Raw genomic sequence first — 22,468 nt, 5'->3', positions numbered from 1 at the left:
GTTTGGACAAAAACTATAGTTTATAAAGTTTGTTGTAAGTTACATTTCAAGGACAGATTCCCAGTGTTTCCAGTGAGACGTAAACAGCAGCCGTCAGGATGTGATGATGTGTGCTATGATAAAAATCTGCAGCTTTTTGGAAGTTGAAGAAACAGACCAGCTGAGTCCTGATGAGCTGATGAAGATGAAGATAACAAGATGCTGCTGGTGGTTTTTGTTCTTATTATTTATTTTCTTACAAAGAAAAATAAATCTTTTAAATGACACAAACAAAAACTTCAAACTGTAGAAATACATTTTTTATACTCAAATGTCGTACAAACAAAATAATTATTACACTATTAAAAAAACTGTTTTTCTGATGTTTTTACAAACATCAGAAAAACTCTGATGTGGAAAAAGTCACAAAAACTGATTTCATGTTTCTGTTTCACAAAGTGTCTCCTGAAGTTTTGAAGCGTGGCAGCCGGGGGCGCTACAGTAGAACTACAGTAGAACTACAGTAGAACTACAGAGCTACAGTAGAACTACAGAACTACAGTAGAACTACAGCAGAACTACAGCAGAACTACAGTAGAACTACAGCAGAACTACAGTAGAACTACAGTAGAGCTACAGCAGAACTACAGTAGAACTACAGTAGCGCTACAGTAGAACTACAGTAGAACTACAGCAGAACTACAGTAGAACTACAGCAGAACTACAGTAGAACTACAGTAGAGCTACAGCAGAACTACAGTAGAACTACAGTAGAACTACAGAACTACAGTAGAACTACAGCAGAACTACAGTAGAACTACAGTAGAACTACAGTAGAACTACAGTAGCGCTACAGTAGAACTACAGCAGAACTACAGTAGAGCTACAGCAGAACTACAACAGAACTACAGTAGAACTACAACAGAACTACAGTAGAACTACAGTAGAACTACAGCAGAACTACAGTAGAACTACAACAGAACTACAGTAGAGCTACAGCAGAACTACAGCAGAACTACAGCAGAACTACAGTAGAGCTACAGCAGAACTACAACAGAACTACAGTAGAACTACAGTAGAGCTACAGCAGAACTACAGCAGAACTACAGTAGAACTACAGCAGAACTACAGTAGAACTACAGTAGAGCTACAGCAGAACTACAGTAGAACTACAGTAGAACTACAGCAGAACTACAGCAGAACTACAACAGAACTACACTAGAGCTACAGCAGAACTACAGCAGAACTACAACAGAACTACAGCAGAACTACAGCAGAACTACGGCAGAACTACAGTAGAGCTACAGCAGAACTACAGCAGAACTACAGTAGAGCTACAGCAGAACTACAACAGAACTACAGTAGAACTACAGCAGAACTACAGTAGAGCTACAGCAGAACTACAGCAGAACTACAGTAGAGCTACAGCAGAACTACAACAGAACTACAGTAGAGCTACAGCAGAACTACAGCAGAACTACAGTAGAACTACAGCAGAGCTACAGCAGAACTACAGCAGAACTACAGTAGAGGTACAGCAGAACTACAACAGAACTACAGTAGAGCTACAGTAGAACTACAGTAGAACTACAGCAGAGCTACAGCAGAACTACAGCAGAACTACAGTAGAGGTACAGCAGAACTACAACAGAACTACAGTAGAGCTACAGCAGAACTACAACAGAACTACAGTAGAACTACAGCAGAACTACAGTAGAGCTACAGCAGAACTACAACAGAACTACAGTAGAGCTACAGCAGAACTACAGCAGAACTACAGTAGAACTACAGCAGAACTACAGCAGAACTACAGCAGAGCTACAGTAGAGGTACAGTAGAACTACAGCAGAACTACAGTAGAACTACAGCAGAACTACAGCAGAACTACAGCAGAGCTACAGTAGAACTACAGCAGAACTACAGTAGAACTACAGCAGAACTACAGCAGAACTACAGCAGAGCTACAGCAGAACTACAACAGAACTACAGTAGAGCTACAGCAGAACTACAGCAGAACTACAGTAGAACTACAGCAGAACTACAGCAGAACTACAGCAGAGCTACAGTAGAGGTACAGTAGAACTACAGCAGAACTACAGTAGAACTACAGCAGAACTACAGCAGAACTACAGTAGAGGTACAGTAGAACTACAGCAGAACTACAGTAGAACTACAGCAGAACTACAGCAGAACTACAGCAGAGCTACAGTAGAACTACAGCAGAACTACAGTAGAGGTACAGTAGAACTACAGCAGAACTACAGTAGAACTACAGCAGAACTACAGCAGAACTACAGCAGAGCTACAGTAGAACTACAGCAGAGCTACAGTAGAACGTCGGCTGCAGCTCTGAGAACAACATGAAACTCTTTGTATAAACAGTCCAGTATGAACATGTGATCTCAGTGTGAACATGTGATCTCAGTATGAACATGTGATCATACTGAGATCACATGTTCATACTGAGATCACATGTTCATACTGAGTTAATATCAGTTAGACGTTCTTTCATTTGTCACCAACATCAAGTCTGATACATTTTAAAGACATATTTCTATATTTATTTGACCGTATTGAGACCATTTCAGGCCTCAGATTCAGACGTTTGTCCTCAGTGTTTGAGCTTCAACGATTATTTTCATTATTCAATCAATCATTTTATTTATAACATGTTGTGGAAAAACTGCTAAAATTTGTTACAGCAAATAATATTATAACTTCTTAGAGTTCATGGTGACGTCTTCAAATCTCTTGTTTTGTCCAACCAAAACCCCAAATATTCAGTTTACTGTCACGTGTGATACTGAAAAGCAAAAATAATTACTGAGACAATCGTTTATCAACATAGTTGCTGATCAATCGTCCGTCGTCTCTACGTGAACGCTCACAGCCGGCGGGAACGCCAACAAGACGAAGGGAAGTCCTGTAGCGAGGCTGAAAACTGAGGATTGACAGCAGAGAACTAAATGTCTGTGAGCTGTGTGGAGGTCGACACCTCGCTCAGCAGCACTCCTCCTTTACTCCTCCTCCTCTTCCTCATTTACTCCTCCTCCTCTTCCTCTCCTGACTGATCAAATGTCTTCTTTCTCTTCTTCTTCTTCTTCTTGGCGTCTCCTCCCTCCAACCCGCTGGAGAATTCAGAACGGAACAGACTGGCCTCCCTCTGACCAGGAGAAATCCTGAGGAGGAGGAGGAGGAAGAGGAGGAGGAGGAAGAAGAGAGGAAATAACAGAAACATTAAAGATAAGGAGCTGTGTAGTCAGACTGATGCAAACACAGTGAACATAGTAAACATTATATCTGCTAAACATGTTAGCATGCTAACGTTAGCATGTAGCTCAGGTTCAGCTGTTAGCACGTTAGCACACACAGAGCTGAGTGATATAATGAATTAATACATTTCAATTTTTGTTTTTGCACGGTGTAACATGAAGTGAACAGTTACACGTCACAGTTTTCAGGACTGTGGTGACTCCGGGTGGCTAACGTAGCAGCTAGCATCACATTACTTTATGAGTAAAAATAGCTGTTTTGTGCAAGTTGTAAAAACTTGATTTAGACATTTTACATATTGTGCAGAAACATAAGTTTTAATTAATCAAATTAATTTGATCTCAATGAATTTGAAGGACGGATTCACAATTGATCAAGTGTGTCTTAAACCAACAGTCAGGAGACGCTGAGTTATTGATTAAAGACAACACGTACGGATGGATTTGAGAAGTTGACATTTGGAGTAAAGAAGGAGAAAAAGAAGTGAAATCCTGCTACTATAGTTTGTTTACGTAGCCTCCGGAGCCGGAGGAAGCTTCCTGAAAGCTGACCAATCAGAACAGAGTGGGCTCATCAGGAGGCGGGGCTTAAAGAGACAGGAGCTAAAACGGCCTGTTTCAGACAGAGGCTGAACTGAGGGGCTGCATAAAGGACCAGTAGAAGATAAATAAGGAGTTTTTAACTGGAAATCATGCAAAGATATTCCAGTAGAGCCCCAGAATATAAATATAGAGCTGGAAATGTGCTGAATATGTCCTTTAAATGAAAAATATAATGACTCTCAAAACCAAAAGTACAATTTTCATGATTCAGAAATCCCACTAAAAATGTTAAACTAAAGATTCAACACTTCAGCTGCATCTTTATTTCAGCTTTATGTCCAACACACACTCTGCTGTGTGTGTGTGTGTGTGTGTGTGTGTGTGTGTGTGTGTGTGCGTGTGTGTGTGTGTGTGTGTCTGTGTGTCTGTGTGTGTGTGTGTGTGTGTGTGTGTGTGTCTGTGTGTGTGTGTGTGTGTGTGTCTGAGCGCAGCAGGAAGCCTTGTACTACCAGACTGACTGATCAATAACACACACATTTGTCAGTGTTTAAATAATCGATATATGACTCTCTCGCCGCGGGGCAGGGCAGCTGGAAGGTGGAGGGTTCAACGCCCCCCCGGGGAACACAGAGCCCCCTGCAGGTCAGAAACTGGAACTACACACCGACACAAACGGAGGTTTAGTTTGAACATGAAACTAATGAAAGTGCACATCTGCGTTTTCATGTGTCTTCAGGAGGGAAAACGTGTTGAGAGACAGATTAACATGTTGGTTTGTACATGAAATTTGTTTATGATAAGAAAAAGTATAGAAAAACATCAGACTGCTCCTTTAAAGGAAGAATGAACGATAACATCCAGAAGAAATTGTTGTTAATACATTAAATTCATCTGACAACACTGTAGTGTATATCCTCATATTCCTCTATCTGGCTTCATTATTAGACAATCACCTGAACGCACCATTACACAACTGACCAACACCCAAAGGATTGTGGGATACCGTGGAGCTGGAGCCTGAAAAGGGACACACACACACCTGTAATTATGTCTCTACTGACCACTGAGTGTGTGTGTGTGTGGTCAGTCCTTGTCCAGACAAGCCTGCTGTGAGACGCAGCTGTTAACAGCGAACACACACACACACACACACACGCACACACACGCACACACACACACGCACACACACACACGCACACACACACACACACACACACACACACACACACACACACACACACGCATGTCCTGTGTGGACTGAGTGTAAACATGATCTCTGACTGAAGGGAACTCTGGATTTAATTATGTATAAGGGAGCGTGTGTGTGTGTGTGTGTGTGTGTGTGTGTGTTACTGTCAGTCATCTCAACAGGGGTGTGTGTTAATGAGCACAGACAGACAGACGTGTCAGACACACATGTACGTATGTTCACACACACACACACACACACAGCAGAGTGTGTGTTGGACGTAAAGCTGAAATAAAGATGCGGCTCAGCTCTATATTTATATTCTGAGGCTCTACTGGAATATCTTTGCATGATTTCCAGTTAAAAACTCCTTATTGATATTCTACTGGTCCTTTATGCAGCCCCTCAGTTCAGCCTCTGTCTGAAACAGGCCGTTTTAGCTCCTGTCTCTTTAAGGCCCGCCTCCTGATGAGCCCACTCTGTTCTGATTGGTCAGCTTCAGGAAGCTTCCTCCGGCTCCGGAGGCTACGTAAACAAACTATAGTAGCAGGATTTCACTTCTTCTTCTCCTTCTTTACTCCAAATGTCAACTTCTCAAATCCATCCGTACATGTTGGAGCTGAACAACACATGGAAACACCTTAGCAACCACCTTAGCAACCAAGGCTACAGAGTGGATGGCCATTAATGGACATGTGACGAGCCGACGTTGGCAAGGTAGAATAAAACATCACAAATGAAGCATTCAGAACAGGTTTAAGCCCTGATTTTTGTCTTGCAGGCAGCATTTCTACATACGTTCACCTCAAGTTTCTGAACTTTGAACATCAGAACAGGAAATAAATAACAGAAAACCACAAAAAGCAGAACAGCCTATCCAACAGACTCACCTCTTCTCTCCAGCGGTCTGACTGCTGTTTAACTTGTTCTGGTTCTTCTTGTGGTTCTTGGTCTGGTTCTGGTTCTGGCCCGTGGCAGCGCTCAGGCCCTGCGGAGCATCTCTCAGGCCGAAGCTCTTGGCGGTGTGTCCCAGGTGGAGGAAGCGGATGTGGAAGATCTGTTTGAGGTTAGCTGGGTAGGTGGTGTAGGCCCGCAGGAAGGACTGCAGCGCTGATGACATCACAGGGACACACGTCAACAAACAACAAGGTAACTGACACCAACATCAGTGTGTCTGTGATCAGTAACAGTAGATGTCAAGGACGAGTCTCTGTTCGTTTTAGTTAGAGTTTCATGGATTTTCACCCTTTAAAATTTCACCACTGATCACCAGCAGTGGAAGAAGTACTCAGATACTTTACTGCAGTAAAAATACCAATACAGCAATATAAAAATACTCCATTACAAGTAAAAGTCCTGCATGAAAAAATCCTACTACAGTAAAAGTACATAAGTATTATGAGCTTGATGTAGTTAAAGTATTGCAGTAAAAGTACATAAGTATTATGAGCTTGATGTAGTTAAAGTATTGCAGTAAAAGTACATAAGTATTATGAGCTTGATGTAGTTAAAGTATTGCAGTAAAAGTAGTGGTTTGGTCCCTCTGACTGATATATTATTATATATGACATCATTAGATTATTAATAGTGAAGCATCAGTGTTAGAGCAGCATGTTACTGTTGTAGCTGCTGGAGGTGGAGCTAGTTTACACTACTTTATATACAGTTAGCTAGTTTAGTCCACTGGTTCCCAACCTAGGGGTCGGGCCCCTCCAAAGGGTCAGCAGATAAATCTGAGGGGTGGTGAGATGATTAATGGGAGAGGAAAGAAGAAAAAACAAAGTTCTGATACACAAATCTGTTTTCAGTTTTTGGACTTTTTCTCTAATCTTTGATTTTTGCTGAAATATTGGATCATTTGAACATTTATTGAAATGAAAGCATGTGAGAAGTTTAGAGGGAAAAATCACTATTTGGTGGAGCTGTTAACAACTCATAGACATGTGAAATGTGACCCCGACTACACACTGCTTTTTGTAAGACGTCAAAAGACAAAAAGGTTGGAAACCACTGGTTTCATCTTTAACAATGTGTTGTATTTTAAAAGCTTGTTATATTATCCATTGTGTCAAATCTTCATCTGAAAAGTAACTAAAGCTGTCAAATAAATGTAGTGGAGTAGAAAGTACAATATTTCCCTCTGAAATGTAGAAAGTAGCATCACATGGAAATACTCAAGTAAAGTACAAGTACCTCAAAACTGTACTTCAGTACAGTACTTAAGTAAATGTATTTAGTTACTTCAACACATTTAAAGATCCTCATCAAACATGTTTATTTTCAGTGATTATATATATATAAATGAAAACAAATATCAGCTGATCATTTTTAGATTAGTCAAACTGTTGGTTTCTCTACCACCAGTCAAACAGGACGTACCTTTCTTGGCCGTCTGCACTGATTGTGTGTTGGCGTGAACAAAGTTCTCGAACTCGGTCTGCAGGACGGTCGCTCTCTCTCTGGTCTCCTGCTCCAGAGCTTTGGATGAACTCTGAAACACACACACAGAATTATTACGATCAATCATTGAAGCTGTCTATCGGTAAAATCATCCTGCAGGTGCGACCAGAGACCACCAACACCTGGAGAGGAGAATTAATCCAAGTCCAATTCTGAGGGCAGGGTCTCCACTGAGGAATGTTTAGCAACTGTAATGTTTACTATGTGTTGGTTTAGCCTGTTAGCATGCTAACATTTGCTAATTAGCACTAAACTCAAAGTACAGCTGAGGCTGATGTCATTAGTTTTGCAGGTATTTGGTCATAAACCAAAGTAATTTTATCCAGATGATGGAATTAGATGAAAAGTCACAGGATCAAAGTTATTAAAATTCATCCTGAGCAGAACATGAATGTGTGAACCAAACATTTGTCCATCAGGTAGATGTAAAGATATTTGATCTGCCAACCAAACTTCATGGAAATATCATCCAACAGTTGTTAATATATTTGAGTTTGGACCAAAGTGTTGAACTGACTGACGGCTTAACAGTATCTGTGTGTGTTTTTAGGGGAAAAAATATTTGAATCTATGTTTTGATTTACAGTTAATATTCTCCTACATTAATAAAAACTGAATGTGATGTTACAGTGACTGAGTAGAGTGATATCAGTGCTGCATCAAGGACTGATGACGACTGGAGGAATCTCTACACTGTATATTAGATATAAATGCGAAACAGAACTCAAACCACAATGATCCAAAGACGACTGGTCCAATATATGTAAGATACAACAAACAACCACCAGAGACTAAAAGCAAATGTTCATCTACACAACAGACCTGCTGGAGACTGCGTGGAGAGAAAAACTTGTGTTTTCTGTGTGAAAATAAGAAAATACTGGGATGATGTTTGGCTAGAGGTGAGAGTGATATTGGGTTATGAATTACCAAAGACATGTGTGGTGTTAAATCTACGCAACCTGACGGGAAAATACTCAACGTGAAGACTGATCTCTGATTTACGTTCTATTAGCGGCGACCAAGAAGGAATCACCAGGAAGCACCGAACTACTCTGAGACACGTTATGAGATATTTGATCTGGAAATCAACAATCGGAGTTTATTGGGAAATGGAACAAATGGACGGCTTATGAAACCCATAAAAAAGAAACTACAAAACCTTTGTATGAAGACTGAGATATTTTAAGTTGTGTTAATGTATTTTATACCTCATTGGTAAGACTTTTGCTTCTTGGGTAATAACAAAATAAAAAACAATAAAACTTCAGTAAAAAAAAGAAATTGAATGTGATGTTAAGCAGAGTTACTGCATTAATAATACAGCATTACACAAAGCATTTTAATCAGACTGAGGTTGTTGAACATGTTCCAGCAACAACATGATTCATGTTCAACAGATGGACTGTGATTAAATAAAGGTTCATTTAAATCAGAGTGTCTTCAGTCAGTCTGAGCTGTCTCAGAGACACTAACAGATCATCACGGAGGTCAAACATGTTTGAATCTCAGAAATGTGCCGCAGCAGGAGTCACCTGCAGGTTCCTTTTAGAAACGCTTCAATGAAACTGTCTGAACTGATCCGTCACAAACGCGTCACCCCGCTGCTTTTATTGTCTCTCCGCAGTCCTTTTATTCAGAGTGTCTTTGTTGGAGCTCATCAGTTTGACACCGACAAGTTTGGGTTTTTAAAACTGACGAGAATCAAATGTTTAAAAAATAAATCTTCATCAGCATCAGAGGAACAGCAGGTGGTTTGACTCTCTGAACCTGCTCTCAGCTGCCTGTTGGTTCAGACTCTCCCTGAAGATTAATGTTGACTCTCAGAAAACCCTGCTGGCTTCTGAAAATCCTGGACCCACTTGGACACCCCAAAATCCCAACTCCACTCTGAGACTAGTGGAAACCCCTAAAGGACCCCTGACATGTCCAAAGAACCACTGACACCCCCCACGAACAGCAGTACACCTTTATATACCTTTATAGACTCCTGGAAACCAATACAGGTCCTTAGAATGCCCCCCAAGCCCCTTCAAAGACCAGAGGAACCCCCCTTCAAAGTCTCTTGAAGTTTCCCCAGAGTGTAACCTGAAAGAACCTAAAAGATTCCAAAAAAGACCCTTAAAGACTCAGGACCAATGAAACTCCATCAAAGGTGCCTGGAACACCAAAGGGACCCTTCAAACACCTCCAACATCCCTTGAATCCGTACAGAGTCCTGAGTGGCCCCACAGAACTCTGCTATTCCATCAAAAATCCTGAAACCCCCTGAAATACACTGGAACCTCCAAATACACCACAAGAATCCCTGAAGTCCACTTGGAACCTCAACAAAACCCTGGAAAACCTTAAAGACCCCCGACACCTACACAAAGAGCAGCTTGGAACTCCCTAACCATAAGATCTCTTAGATTGCAATGTGGAGCCTCTTTAAAGACAACTGGAACTCCCCTCAAAGTCCCTTCAAAGTGTAGCAGAACCTTGAATAGTCTACAAAATCCCTTAAAGACTCCCGAAACCCCCTAAAGGACCCTTGAAACACTTCAAACATCCCGCTTAATTCCCACTCTTGAAGCAGGAATTTCAAAATTTCAAAAATCTCAGGACCCCATAGATCTCTGGAGCCCCATCTGAGAGGCCCAGCTGTGAGGATGAAGGTGTCTTACCTTGCTGTGGTATTTGCCCCGCCCCTTGTAGGTGTCGTCAATCATCAGACTGGACAGGATGTCCAAGAGCTTCATCTCTGATAGGCTGAAACACAGCAAGACCCATCCACACTGTCAAGACCAGGAAGTGGACTAACAGAAATACTGTACCAATACCACCAGTGTGGTACTACATGGTACTGTGATGGTACTACATGGTACTGTGATGGTACTACATGGTATTAACTGGCATGGTGTGTACATGTTGTACTTTCAAGGTATCAGAAGGTGATTGGCTCTGACGGTTGTCAGTCAACAGACCTGATGTTGTGATTGGCCAGCTCAGTGATGAAGGCGGTCTCAGCAGGAGTGAGGAAGAGGAGGCCACTTCCTTGTCCTCCGATTCGAGCCGTCCGACCGACACGGTGGACGTACTCTGCTGCTGCTGTCGGAGGAGTGTACTGTAGACACAAAGGAATGTTTTACGTAGTACCTGCAGTACTGTTAGATCATCACAACATGAACCATCAGACGAGTCTCAAACAGTTAATTATCTAAAACACAGACAGGATGAGAAAACCCAGAAGAACACACCTGAACTGTCCACTCTCATCCTTAACTACGGCAGGTACAGTGAGTTTAACATTTTCATGGTAACCTGAATATAAATTTCGGTTTTCTCCTCCAAATGTAATCAACAGGTGTCCTAACTATAGTGAATATTTACCTGAACGATCCAGGTGACCTGAGGAAGGTCCAGACCTCTGGCTGCAACATCCTGAAACACAAACACAGTTTATTTTTATAACATGAACATTACTCAGTCTGTAACATATAGTATGTGCTTTATAGTAGCTATGAAAACTACTTGTCAATTGGTTGATCAGATAATCAACTAATCATTTCAGCTCTTGTTAATTCAATTTATTTTCCCATAAAGTCTGTGTGACACCAGCATTTAAAACGGTGGAATTTCATTCAATTCCAAAATTATCATTGTGATCAGTGGATTCACTCGAGGGGAAATGTAAATCAGCAATCTTTTCGTATCGAGTTCAACTTTGGTGAGGCAGCAGAGAGTCAGAGAGTCCAAAATGGAGGAAACTATTGTAGCTCACGTATTAGCTGTGCTGCTAACATCAAGTTTTACTGAAGCTCCTCTGTCTGAGTAAAAACTATTAAACGACAGACACATGGTTATGAGACAGGAGGACATGATACTAAAATTCCTTTGAATAAACTGTGTGACCCGATTGTCCTGTTAGCAAACCAGCTAAGCTAACTTGCAAACCGTTAGTTAGCAAATTTGTTAGCCCTGAGATCTTTATTTTCCTTCTTCAATTTTTTATGTAATGAAATGGGGAACAAAATGTCGGGAGGAAGTAAACAGAACAGCACAGAGAAAATAAAGCTGTTGTGATTGACCACCGCTAGCTGAGTTAGCAGTTAGCTCACAGACCTGTGAGGAGTCACTACATCACCAAACATCTAGAACCAAATATTTCACTAATTAATCTGATAAACAGATTAATTTCACTGTACAAGGCCTTGAATGTGCAGTAAACATATCTTTAATCAAATTTTAATAATAAACAAATAGACAAAGTTAGAAACTATCTTGTGAAGAAAACGGAGCATCAAGCGATAAAGAGACATATTTTCTGAGGAGTTGGTTGAGACCAAACCGGAGGTAAAAGGACAGAAAATATTGGACTTATATTCATCAGGTGGACATGACAACTTATTCTGCCCCCTAGTGATCAAACATCACTTTAAACCAGACAGTAAATCAGAGCTACTGACCGTACACAGCAGGACTCCAGACCGAGACACCGAAAACTGCTGGAACACCTCTGAGCGCTCCTGGTGGAGAAAACAAACACACCCACACTGACTGACCACTCAAAACACAACAACACAGAGAAACATCTGCTTTTCACCGAATGGACCGTGGCGGTCTTACCTCTTGTTTCATGTTACCATGGAGACGCAGGAACTCGAGTGGACGCTTTTGATTGGCCGAAGGCCCGCAGAGGACAGAGGTGAAGAGAGAGTGGAGGAACTCGACGGCCTCGCAGCTCGAGACAAAGACGATGAGTTTGTTGTCCTGAGAGAACTGAACAACAACAGTCTGTCAGTTTGTGATGCTGAAAAGAACCAATCAGAATGCTGCAACTGAAAAACACCTGAGCTATTTGTTTAATGTTGAGAACTTTTCTCGTTTTAAATTCTCATTTTCCTGAAGGTGGCGCTAGAGGAAATTATGAATATATATTTTATATTCTGTACCTTACACTTGTCCAGTATGAAAGCAGCCAGACACACCAGTCTGATCTTACTGGGAACCACCACTACAAACTGCTTCAAGGCCTCTGGTACGGCAAAGCTCTCTGATTGGCCGGCTGGGCTGGGGTCAGAGGTCACAGCAGTGATGGCGGTGAGGTCAGAGGAGGCGGGGCCAGACACGTGGATGCTGACTGGGTCGTTCAGACAAACATCTGCTAACCGAGTCACACCTGAGACACACGGGAGGCGGAAACAGAAGGACGTTATATACTGGTTCCTATGACGACCAACAAACTCACTGTACATATATTTTATAATAGAGTGTTCTGTATCTACTGTATAATATATTTACCGTGTGTTAGTGTAGCAGACAACAGGACGTTCTGTCTGCTCGGTCCGGTGGAGTTCAGACTGTTTAATATGACGGTAAGATCCTTCTCAAAACCCAAGTCCAATATCCTGCACACACACACACACACACACACACACACACACACACACACACACACACACACACACGGTTTTAGATGCTTCACTCTGTCAATCAGACTTTATGTTGTGCAAAAACCTAATTTTTAGATGCTACCAGTGAGACGTCTCATCTTGTTTTAAGGGGACAGAAGCAAAACTAAGAAGCTAACAGCTGCTAAAACTGAAAACGTCTTTCTCCTTTTTAACATTTTTTATTTCTACACCTGTTCAATAAACATATTAATCACACACACTTGAAGTCGTTGGATGGTGAAAATGTTTTCTCTTTTGATGGAGCTAAGCTAACAGTTGCATCAGAAGATACTGTGTGTGGATTTGCTACTTCATATCTGACTTGGAGTTCCTCAGGGCTCGACTCTCGGGCCTCTTCTGTTTAATCTCAACTCGGATCAAATAATCAGAATAACTGAATCTGAGTCCCTCGTGATGTAGACGACACTTAAACTAACATATCTGTATCAGTGAGGATGTGATGGTGAACTTAAAGCAGCTACTTCTCGTCCTGCCTCACGATAAAAAACAGCTGTTATATTTTTATTTAACAGAAGCTGTTGTAGAAATAAATAAAACATTGATATAAAGAAACGGTTTAATAGTTTGTGTTTGTGTGATTATTCATCCAAACAAACACAGAAATTACAGTTTTCCCATATTAATCCACCAAAACGCAGGAAATAAAAACCCACAAAATAAAACCAACATTAAACTATGTTCCATAACTGTTAAAGGAGCAGTGTGTAGAATTTAGTGGCATCTAGCAGAACGGACTTGGCAGAGATGGAATATCATATTCATAAGTATGTTTTAATTAGTGTATAATCACCTGAAAATAAGAGTTTCTGTGTTTTTGTTACCTTAGAATGAGCCCCTTATATCTACAGAGGGAGCCGCCATGTTGCACCGCCATGTTTCTACAGTAGCCCAAAAGGGACAAACCAAACACTGACTCTAGAGAGAGACTTTCATGTTTTTCAAGTTTTACAGCCACCGTCGGTTCTCCTACACGCTTGGAGGAGGAGGTATTCAGTTGGTTGCAGTCTGCAACTTCACCACTAGATGCCACTAAATCCTACACACTGCACCTTTAAAAGCACTGTGTGTGTGTGTGTGTGTGTGTGTGTGTGTGTGTGTGTGTGTGTGTGTGTTACCGGTCAGCCTCGTCCAGGATCAGCCAGCGGACGGCGCTGAAGGCGATGCTCAGGGTGTTTTTGATATGATCCACCAGACGTCCAGGAGTTGAGACCAGGATGTTGATGCCTTTACGGAGCCTGAAGAGAGAAAGAAAACAAAGTCTTTACAAACTTCTCAACCAGAGCTGCAGCGATTAGTCGATTCATTGATTAGTTGTCAACTATTAAATTATTTGCCAACTGTTTCGATGATTGATTAATCGTCTGTTCTCAAGGACACACAGAACCGACAGAAGTCAATCAAACGTTAATTAAACTGTAACACTTGCTTAGTTACTAAAAGTTCATCTTAACAACTGTAACACACATTTCAATAAAAGCTTCCTGATATCTGTCCTGCTCCTCAGAGGATGAACTCTTTAGATACTGATGACCACATGATCTTTCCTGCAGCGCCACCTTCAGGACAACCTTTACATGTTTAGCTTCCTGACTGCTAAATCTACTAGAACAGATTAAAGTCTGTAATGGGCTTTACAGAAGGAGGATGAGGAGGTAAACAGGTGGATGTACCTGGCCTTCTCTGCCTTCCTCTTCTCTCCTCCCATCAGCACACCTGGGACGATCCAGGTAAACGGCTGCAGAAGAAGAAGAAGAAACACCGGGTCAGCTGACTTTGATTCTGGTTTCACAGCAGATCAGTTTCCATCTAAAAGTGTCTTAAATTTGAACAGAATTGAACAGAAACTAGTTTTACTTCAAGCTGATAATTATGAGCCATTAACGACTGATAACACCTAAACTCCACTTAATACTTCAGAGCTTTCAACCACATCTCATGGTCTTCATTCAGCCGTTAGCTCAGCTGTCATCAAACCACCTGGATGTGATGAGAACCATCAGCTGTCTGTGACTCTCCTTTATTCAACCACCTGTTATCATGTGTGAAGACCATGGGAGGGTGTTGAAAGCTCCAGATCATTATTAGCTGCAGCTTTAAAACAACAAACACAGTCGATACAGTAAAGAATCTACTGGTGATACCTTCACAAGCTTCTGGAACGTCTGGAAGGTCTGCTGGGCCAACTGACAGACAGACAGACAGACAGACAGACAGACAGACAGACAGACAGACAAACAGACAGAGAGAGAGACAGACAGACAAACAGAGAGACAGACAGACAGGCAGACAGACAGACAGACAGAGAGACAGACAGACAGACAGACAGAGAGACAGACAGACAGACAGACAGACAGAGAGACAGACAGACAGACAGACAGAGAGACAGACAGACAGACAGACAGACAGAGAGAGAGACAGACAGACAGACAGTTAGTAAGATGGCAGCTGGTTCATGTGTTCTTCAGTCTCTAAACATGATGATGATGATGATGATGATGATGGTGATGTTAAATCTCTGTGTGAAGTCGCTCATTAAACCAGCAGGAATTATTTTAAACTTTAGCTTTTACTTCCTGTTTTTTTTCCAAAAGTGTCAGTTTGTTGTAGCTGATGACACACAGCAGGAAAGTTCAAACTTGATTTATATTTATATGTATTTTCAACATAGAACTGCTTGCAGGAGCTTCAGTGGGTCTTAATAAACAATCCAACCTCTCTGGTGGGGACGATGATGACGGCCAGAGGTCCGTCTGAACGTTTGACCTTCGGCTGCACCGACTGCAGACTCTGAACCAGCGGGACAGCGTAGCACAGCGTCTTCCCTGCACACACACACACTCCATCAGTGACGGCTTGTCATCCTTTACAGCGCACATCTATCATTTAATCTGCTAATTATTTTCTCTGTTAATCGATCAGATGTTTGAAAAATGTGGATCAGTGTTTCCTAAAAATGACGTCCTCAAATGTCACATTTAACAAGCTGGAATCAGAGAATTAGCACTTTTTTTTTCCTTAAAAAGGACTCAGAACGTCTAAATATCAGGTAATCTGTGTGTGTGTCTGTGTGTGTGTGTGTGTGTGTGTGTGTGTGTGTGTGTGTGTGTGTGTGTGTGTGTGTGTGTGTGTGTGTGTGTGTGGTATGATGTAAAGTTTAAAGTTTCTCACCTGAACCCGTCTGAGATCGAACGACAGCGTCTCGTCCAGACAGAAGAACAGGAATAGTCTGTTTCTGAACACTGAACACACACACAGGAACATCGTCACAACGTTAACTAACGTCAGTCTGAACGACGCTGCTCTGATCAGAGTCATGTGATTAATATACTGAGCAGCAGTTCACACATGTTCATGTACAGTTATTTCAGTTTAGTGTGTGTGTGTGTGTGTGTGTGTGTGTGTGTGTGAACTGACCTGGTCAGTGTGGAAACATTCAGGACTTTGTTCAGTGTCGCCACCTGGTGGACAGAAAACAGCCAATCAGAACACAGACATTCAGAATACAGTGATGATTAAAGAAGACATATTCAGCTTTTTGTGGTTTTCTGTTATTTATTTCCTGTTCTGATGTCGGATGTTAAACATGGTTAAAGTTCAGAAACTTGAGATGAACGTATGTAGAAACGCTGCCTGCAAGTCAAAACTCAGGGCTGCAACCTGCTGTGAAGCTTTGTTTGCAACGTTTTTTGTACTTTGCTGACAAGCTGATGTCGGCTCATCACACATGCCCACTAACATCCCTCTGCTCTATAGCCTCGGTTGCTAAGGTGGTTGCTAAGGTGGTTGCTAAGGTGGTTGCTAAGGCGTTTCCATGTGTTGTTCAGCTCCAACATGTACGGATGGATTTGAGAAGTTGACATTTGGAGTAAAGAAGGAGAAAAAGAAGTGAAATCCTGCTACTATAGTTTGTTTACGTAGCCTCCGGAGCCGGAGGAAGCTTCCTGAAGCTGACCAATCAGAACAGAGTGGGCTCATCAGGAGGCGGGGCCTTAAAGAGACAGGAGCTAAAACGGCCTGTTTCAGACAGAGGCTGAACTGAGGGGCTGCATAAAGGACCAGTAGAAGATAAATAAGCAGTTTTTATTCCAGTAGAGCCCCAGAATATAAATATAGAGCTGGAGATGTGCAGAATATGAGTCCTTTTATATGTGTGCGTGTGCGTGTGTGTGTGTGTGTGTGTGTGTGTGTGTGCGTGTGTGTGCGTGTGTGTGTGTGTTACCAGGTGAGGGTGCAGCTCCAGCTCTGAAAACGAGTCAGTGGTGAAAATCTTCTCCTTCAACTGAGAGACATCTGGTCTGAAAGAGTAAAAAAGTTTATTGACGGCTGATAAAATATCTGATTGATTAATAATAATAATAACTGTGAACCAATCAGCATCAGGAGGAGCGGCGTACCTGTGGATGTCTGGGATATCTGGGTTGTGTTTGAACAGAGAGGAAGTCTTGATGGAGCTCCTTCCTGTTTCTTTCTCTCCGTCCCTCTCTTTCCTCTTCTCTCCCTCCATCTTCTTCTGCTTCTTCTTCTTCTTCTGTGGTGTCGTCTTCTCTGTCTGCTGACAACAGAAACACTGTCAGACACTTTGAATCTGAAACACATCTGGACGAAAACACACTTAACCTGTGTGAGCTGAGTTTACCTGAGCGTCTGCAGGAGGAGGAGCTTCAGTCTTCACCTCCTCTTCCTCCTCTTCCTCCTTCTCCTCTACGGTGTCGGTCCTCCTCCTCTGTTTGAAGGAGCGTCTCTCCTCTGAGGAGGAGTTGAACCTCCTCTTCTCTGCTTTCTGCTTCTTCTGCAGAAGAAACACAAAAACATCTCTGCTTCATTCTTCTCTAATGTGACGACTTCCTGTTTCATTTTCATACATTTTCTCTGTATTGTATTTGTTCTGTGTTTGATTGGTGCAGACTGTCGGTGTCACAGTTCATTCACTGTTTTTTTTTCTTTTTTTAAATGTGTGTAACTGTGTTCATCTAAATGTTAAAAGTCAGCTGACTGCAGTAATAATCACTCAAACTCTCACCTGAGCCCATCTCTGCTGAGCAGTCAGAGGTTTCCTTCTGCTGGAAGAAGAAGAAGAAGAAAAACTGCTGCTGATGTTCAGACACAGCTGGTCATCTGCTGATGACATCATCAGCACACCTGGTCCACGCGCGCACACACACACACACACACACACACACACACACACACACACACACACACACACAGAGGTTAGAGCTGAGACTGTACAAACAGAAACAGAGCAGCTATTCAACAAGAATTATCTAAGTAGATTTAATAATTAGCTTGAATGGACACTGATGCCAACTTCATTCAAAAAAAAACTGCCCAGTTAAGATGTAAAACAGCTGATTATACTGTTTATTATATATTATATATTACAGTGTATATGTGACAGCTGAGAGAACAAAGTCATATTTCAGTGCAGCCTGGTTAGAATAACACAATCTATCAAAACCAGATATTGTATTTATTTGACTTGTGCCGAATTAAAGAGTGACACCTGATGGTGTGTTCAGGGTCTCACTGTGTATTTCTCACCTGTGTTCTGTTGTCTGACAGGTGAGGAGTCCGGTCTGATCTACAGAAGCTAAAGTGTCTGTTGCTGTTAGCGGAGTTAGCTCCTTAAAACAGTAACCTAACAAATAAACAACACACAGAAACACGTGTGTGTGTGTGTGTGTGTGTAGCGCAGCAGCTAACGTTAGCCTCCCTCGTGCTAACAGCAGCTGTTTCCGGTCAGTCTGTAAACAACCTGCAGTTTGAGCACGTGAAGGAAAAACAGAAAAAAACACTGAAAATCAGAAAAATAAAAACTCACCGTGAAACTCTCAGAACACACGGGGACCGACAACACGCGTGGAACACGTTTCCTGGTACGTCACTGAAGCCCCGCCCAGCCTTCGCAGCTGATTTTGTGGACATGCGCAGTAGCTTCACTGCTTATTTTGAATTTAATTAATGAACGCGACAACAGTTCAACACTCAGAACATTAATATTAACACGTTTTTAAAAGTTTATTCCGTATTTCTTACTTCTGTCTTCTGCAGCTTCTACAAGGAGAGAAAACCGATAAAACGGATCTTTTTTTACCTGATTTGATGTCCAATAAAACTGCTGGAAGGTCATAGTGACTCCATCAGGTCCTATTCATTCATGTTTACTGTGTTTATTGATGAAGCATTCAATCAAATCAATACAAACAACCACAATCAGACAGCTGGAAATACAAGATTTATCTTTGGCTTTATCTGAACTTCAGAAGTACACAACACCTCTGAAGCTCAGTGATGAACATGTTTTATATTGTTGGTTTAATTTGAACACAAACAGAAATGTAAAACAGTTTGTAGCTGTTTCTGAGTCGGATGAATCTGAACTTTCAGAAAAATCTATTTCCTGGTCATAATTATGACATAAACACTGTTTACAAGTAATAAATGTATAATTACGATAACTGTAATATGACTTGAACGCAGCATTGACACACAGATGTTTGAACAGAAGACAAGAGGAGTTTTTCAAAACATCAAACTATTCCTTTAAAACAGTCACAATGAGCTGAAAACACACGTCTGACCAGCACTCTGCAGATCACATCAGTTTAACTTCATTCTGCTGCTTTTTATCTTGTTTACTAATTATTTGAATCTTCAGTAACTGTCAACAGCTCATCAGCTGCTCCTCCTGAGTCCAGGAGAAAATTACTACAACATATGAATATGTAAATCAATCAGACATATAAATAACATTATATACAGTATGCATGTGTGATATTAACGGTCGAACTAAACAGATCAGAGTAGAACTGCAATGATTAGTCGATTAATCAATTAGTCAACTGGGGGGAGAATATCTCTGCAACTATTTTGATAGTTGATTAATCATTTAAAGAAACATATTAAGCACATTTCCAGCTCTATATATATATTCTGGGGCTCTACTGGAATATCTTTGCATGATTTCCAGTTAAAACTCCTTATTTATCTTCTACTGGTCCTTTATGCAGCCCCTCAGTTCAGCCTCTGTCTGAAACAGGCCGTTTTAGCTCCTGTCTCTTTAAGGCCCCGCCTCCTGATGAGCCCACTCTGTTCTGATTGGTCAGCTTCAGGAAGCTTCCTCCGGCTCCGGAGGCTACGTAAACAAACTATAGTAGCAGGATTTCACTTCTTTTTCTCCTTCTTTACTCCAAATGTCAACTTCTCAAATCGTGACGTGATTGACAGGTTGAGATGCTGCTGTTAGCCTCTCTGGAAGCTAACAGCTAAACTCCAAAACACACTCAGCTGTTAGCATGCTAGCATGTTAGCTTAGCTCAGTTTAGCAGTGAGCCAACTGTTAAAGTGCAGAACAGTAGTGGAAGAAGTACTCAGATACTTTACTGCAGTAAAAGTACTAATACAGCAAAGTAAAAATACTCCATTACAAGTAAAAGTCCTGCATGAAAAATCCTACTACAGTAAAAGTACATAAGTATTATGAGCTTGATGTAGTTAAAGTATTGCAGTAAAAGTACATAAGTATTATGAGCTTGATGTAGTTAAAGTATTGCAGTAAAAGTACATAAGTATTATGAGCTTGATGTAGTTAAAGTATTGCAGTAAAAGTAGTGGTTTGGTCCCTCTGACTGATATATTATCATATATGACATCATTAGATTATTAATAGTGAAGCATCAGTGTTAGAGCAGCATGTTACTGTTGTAGCTGCTGGAGGTGGAGCTAGTTTACACTACTTTATATACAGTTAGCTAGTTTAGTCCAGTGGTTCCCAACCTAGGGGTCGGGCCCCTCCAAAGGGTCAGCAGATAAATCTGAGGGGTGGTGAGATGATTAATGGGAGAGGAAAGAAGAAAAAACAAAGTTCTGATACACAAATCTGTTTTCAGTTTTTGGACTTTTTCTCTAATCTTTGATTTTTGCTGAAATATTGGATCATTTGAACATTTATTGAAATGAAAGCATGTGAGAAGTTTAGAGGGAAAAATCACTATTTGGTGGAGCTGTTAACAACTCATAGACATGTGAAATGTGACCCCGACTACACACTGCTTTTTGTAAGACGTCAAAAGACAAAAAGGTTGGAAACCACTGGTTTCATCTTTAACAATGTGTTGTATTTTAAAAGCTTGTTATATTATCCATTGTGTCAAATCTTCATCTGAAAAGTAACTAAAGCTGTCAAATAAATGTAGTGGAGTAGAAAGTACAATATTTCCCTCTGAAATGTAGAAAGTAGCATCACATGGAAATACTCAAGTACAGTACAAGTACCTCAGAGTACTGCACTTGACTAAATGTACTTGATCTGAACTCTCAGACATTGAGGAATCGGTCCAGCTCGCTGCCTTGCTCAGAGGCTCTCCGGCAGGATGATCATCACTACTCTGCAGGACGGAGGACAAACTGTCCATCATCACATCAGCAGCCGTCATGTCTCATTTCCCTCCTGCTCCACTTCCTGTTGTTGACAGGAAGACTTAAAAATAGAGCTGTCAGTCAAGACGGCGAGCGCGGCACCGCTGGGACTCAAACCGCCGCTCAGGAGGATTAATTATAGTCATTTGCCAAAATTGTCACTTTGAAACGTCGGCCGAGCGTCTGTGTGATTGAGCAAGTTCTGAAAACGAGTTTTCAATCATCGGCGGGCTCCAGAGGACGAGAGGCTTGAAGTAAACGGAGATATTTTAACATGAAGGTTTGAAGTAAATGCTGCTGTCCTAAACTGTGATAACTGCTTTTAGATCAGAGGAGCCGCTGAGCTGCCTGACAGAGAAACATCAGCTGCTGTCAGTCACACACGACTCATTAATACCAACTTAAAAAAACCTGAAACACTGCTGGATGTCTGTCTGTCTCAGCAGCGTCTCACCGCTTTATTCCCACTCTGCTCTCGTTCCTGCAGCGATGTCCAGCACGTCCATCAGTAACAATCACACTGTGACATCACGGTGACATCACGGTGACATCACGGTGACGTCACTAAACAGGAGTCTGACGGGTCAGAAACACGAGCCGAGAGCAGAGTGTAAACTGTCATTCTTGAGTTTGACAGAAAATCTTGACTCAAGGTCCACTTACTCCCTTTTTTCTGGAGCTTTCAACAAGCACAATGTGATGAACATCAGAGTTAAAGCTGTCAAACTGATATTCTGAAAAATGAGTGAAAACATTTGAGAGCAAACACGTGTAGATGATCATATTTAACTCTGGACGTGGTGACGTGATGATGGTGGGAAGTCAGTGAGGGATCTCCTCCTGTAACCTGATTGGTTGGAGCTTCTACACAGGAGAAGCTAGTCTGATTAAAGGATCATTCTGGTGATTTTCTATGTTTTTCTTCTTGTCAACAAATCTCATGTTTGGATCCAAACTGACAATGAACTGATCTACTTTGGCTGACGTGAGGCGGCCATGTTTGTTTGTTTGGTTTTCAGACACTTGTATTATGAAGCAGCGAGCCGGATGAGAGACAGAGAGAGCTTATTAGGTGAGTGAGTGCTCTGGGAAGATGAAGGTGTTTCAGGTGATATTTGTTTCTGTAAAACAGATTTTCTTCACACGTCACC

The 22,468-nt window shown here is 41.5% G+C and overlaps 1 protein-coding gene across 1 annotated transcript; it reads right to left on the bottom strand.

Moving 5' to 3' along the window:
• Nucleotides 1–2,256: 2,256 nt before the first annotated feature.
• ddx31 (DEAD (Asp-Glu-Ala-Asp) box polypeptide 31) lies at nucleotides 2,257–18,823 on the bottom strand. The gene is made up of 21 exons (XM_042421094.1): nucleotides 18,721–18,823; nucleotides 17,920–18,038; nucleotides 17,536–17,688; nucleotides 17,294–17,427; nucleotides 17,119–17,194; nucleotides 16,314–16,357; nucleotides 16,068–16,138; nucleotides 15,612–15,721; nucleotides 15,041–15,082; nucleotides 14,570–14,634; nucleotides 14,015–14,134; nucleotides 12,727–12,833; nucleotides 12,378–12,604; nucleotides 12,052–12,204; nucleotides 11,892–11,951; nucleotides 10,816–10,866; nucleotides 10,410–10,549; nucleotides 10,110–10,194; nucleotides 7,363–7,474; nucleotides 5,874–6,093; nucleotides 2,257–3,158 (listed from the first exon to the last, which is right to left on the bottom strand). The coding sequence occupies exons 2-21, from the start codon at nucleotides 18,028–18,030 to the stop codon at nucleotides 3,020–3,022; spliced, it is 2,220 nt and encodes a 739-aa protein (XP_042277028.1). The 5' UTR covers nucleotides 18,031–18,038; nucleotides 18,721–18,823; the 3' UTR covers nucleotides 2,257–3,019.
• Nucleotides 18,824–22,468: the final 3,645 nt, after the last annotated feature.

This window comes from Thunnus maccoyii, chromosome 9 (genome assembly GCF_910596095.1).
Source record: "Thunnus maccoyii chromosome 9, fThuMac1.1, whole genome shotgun sequence".
Lineage (NCBI taxonomy): Eukaryota > Metazoa > Chordata > Actinopteri > Scombriformes > Scombridae > Thunnus > Thunnus maccoyii.
The sequence above is the reverse complement of the archived record's forward strand: the minus strand, read 5'-3'. Positions and strand labels throughout refer to the sequence as shown.

What these genes read in the sequence shown, in the direction of transcription:
- ddx31 (XM_042421094.1), bottom strand. Translation starts at nt 18,030, where the DNA reads ATGATGTCATCAGCAGATGACCAGCTGTGTCTGAACATCAGCAGCAGT. An exon ending in TCATCGTCCCCACCAGAGAG is followed by an intron (nt 15,083 to 15,611) that starts GTTGGATTGTTT and finishes TCTGTCTGTCAG; the next exon opens with TTGGCCCAGCAGACCTTCCA. An exon ending in TCATACTGGACAAGTGTAAG is followed by an intron (nt 12,205 to 12,377) that starts GTACAGAATATA and finishes GTTGTTGTTCAG; the next exon opens with TTCTCTCAGGACAACAAACT.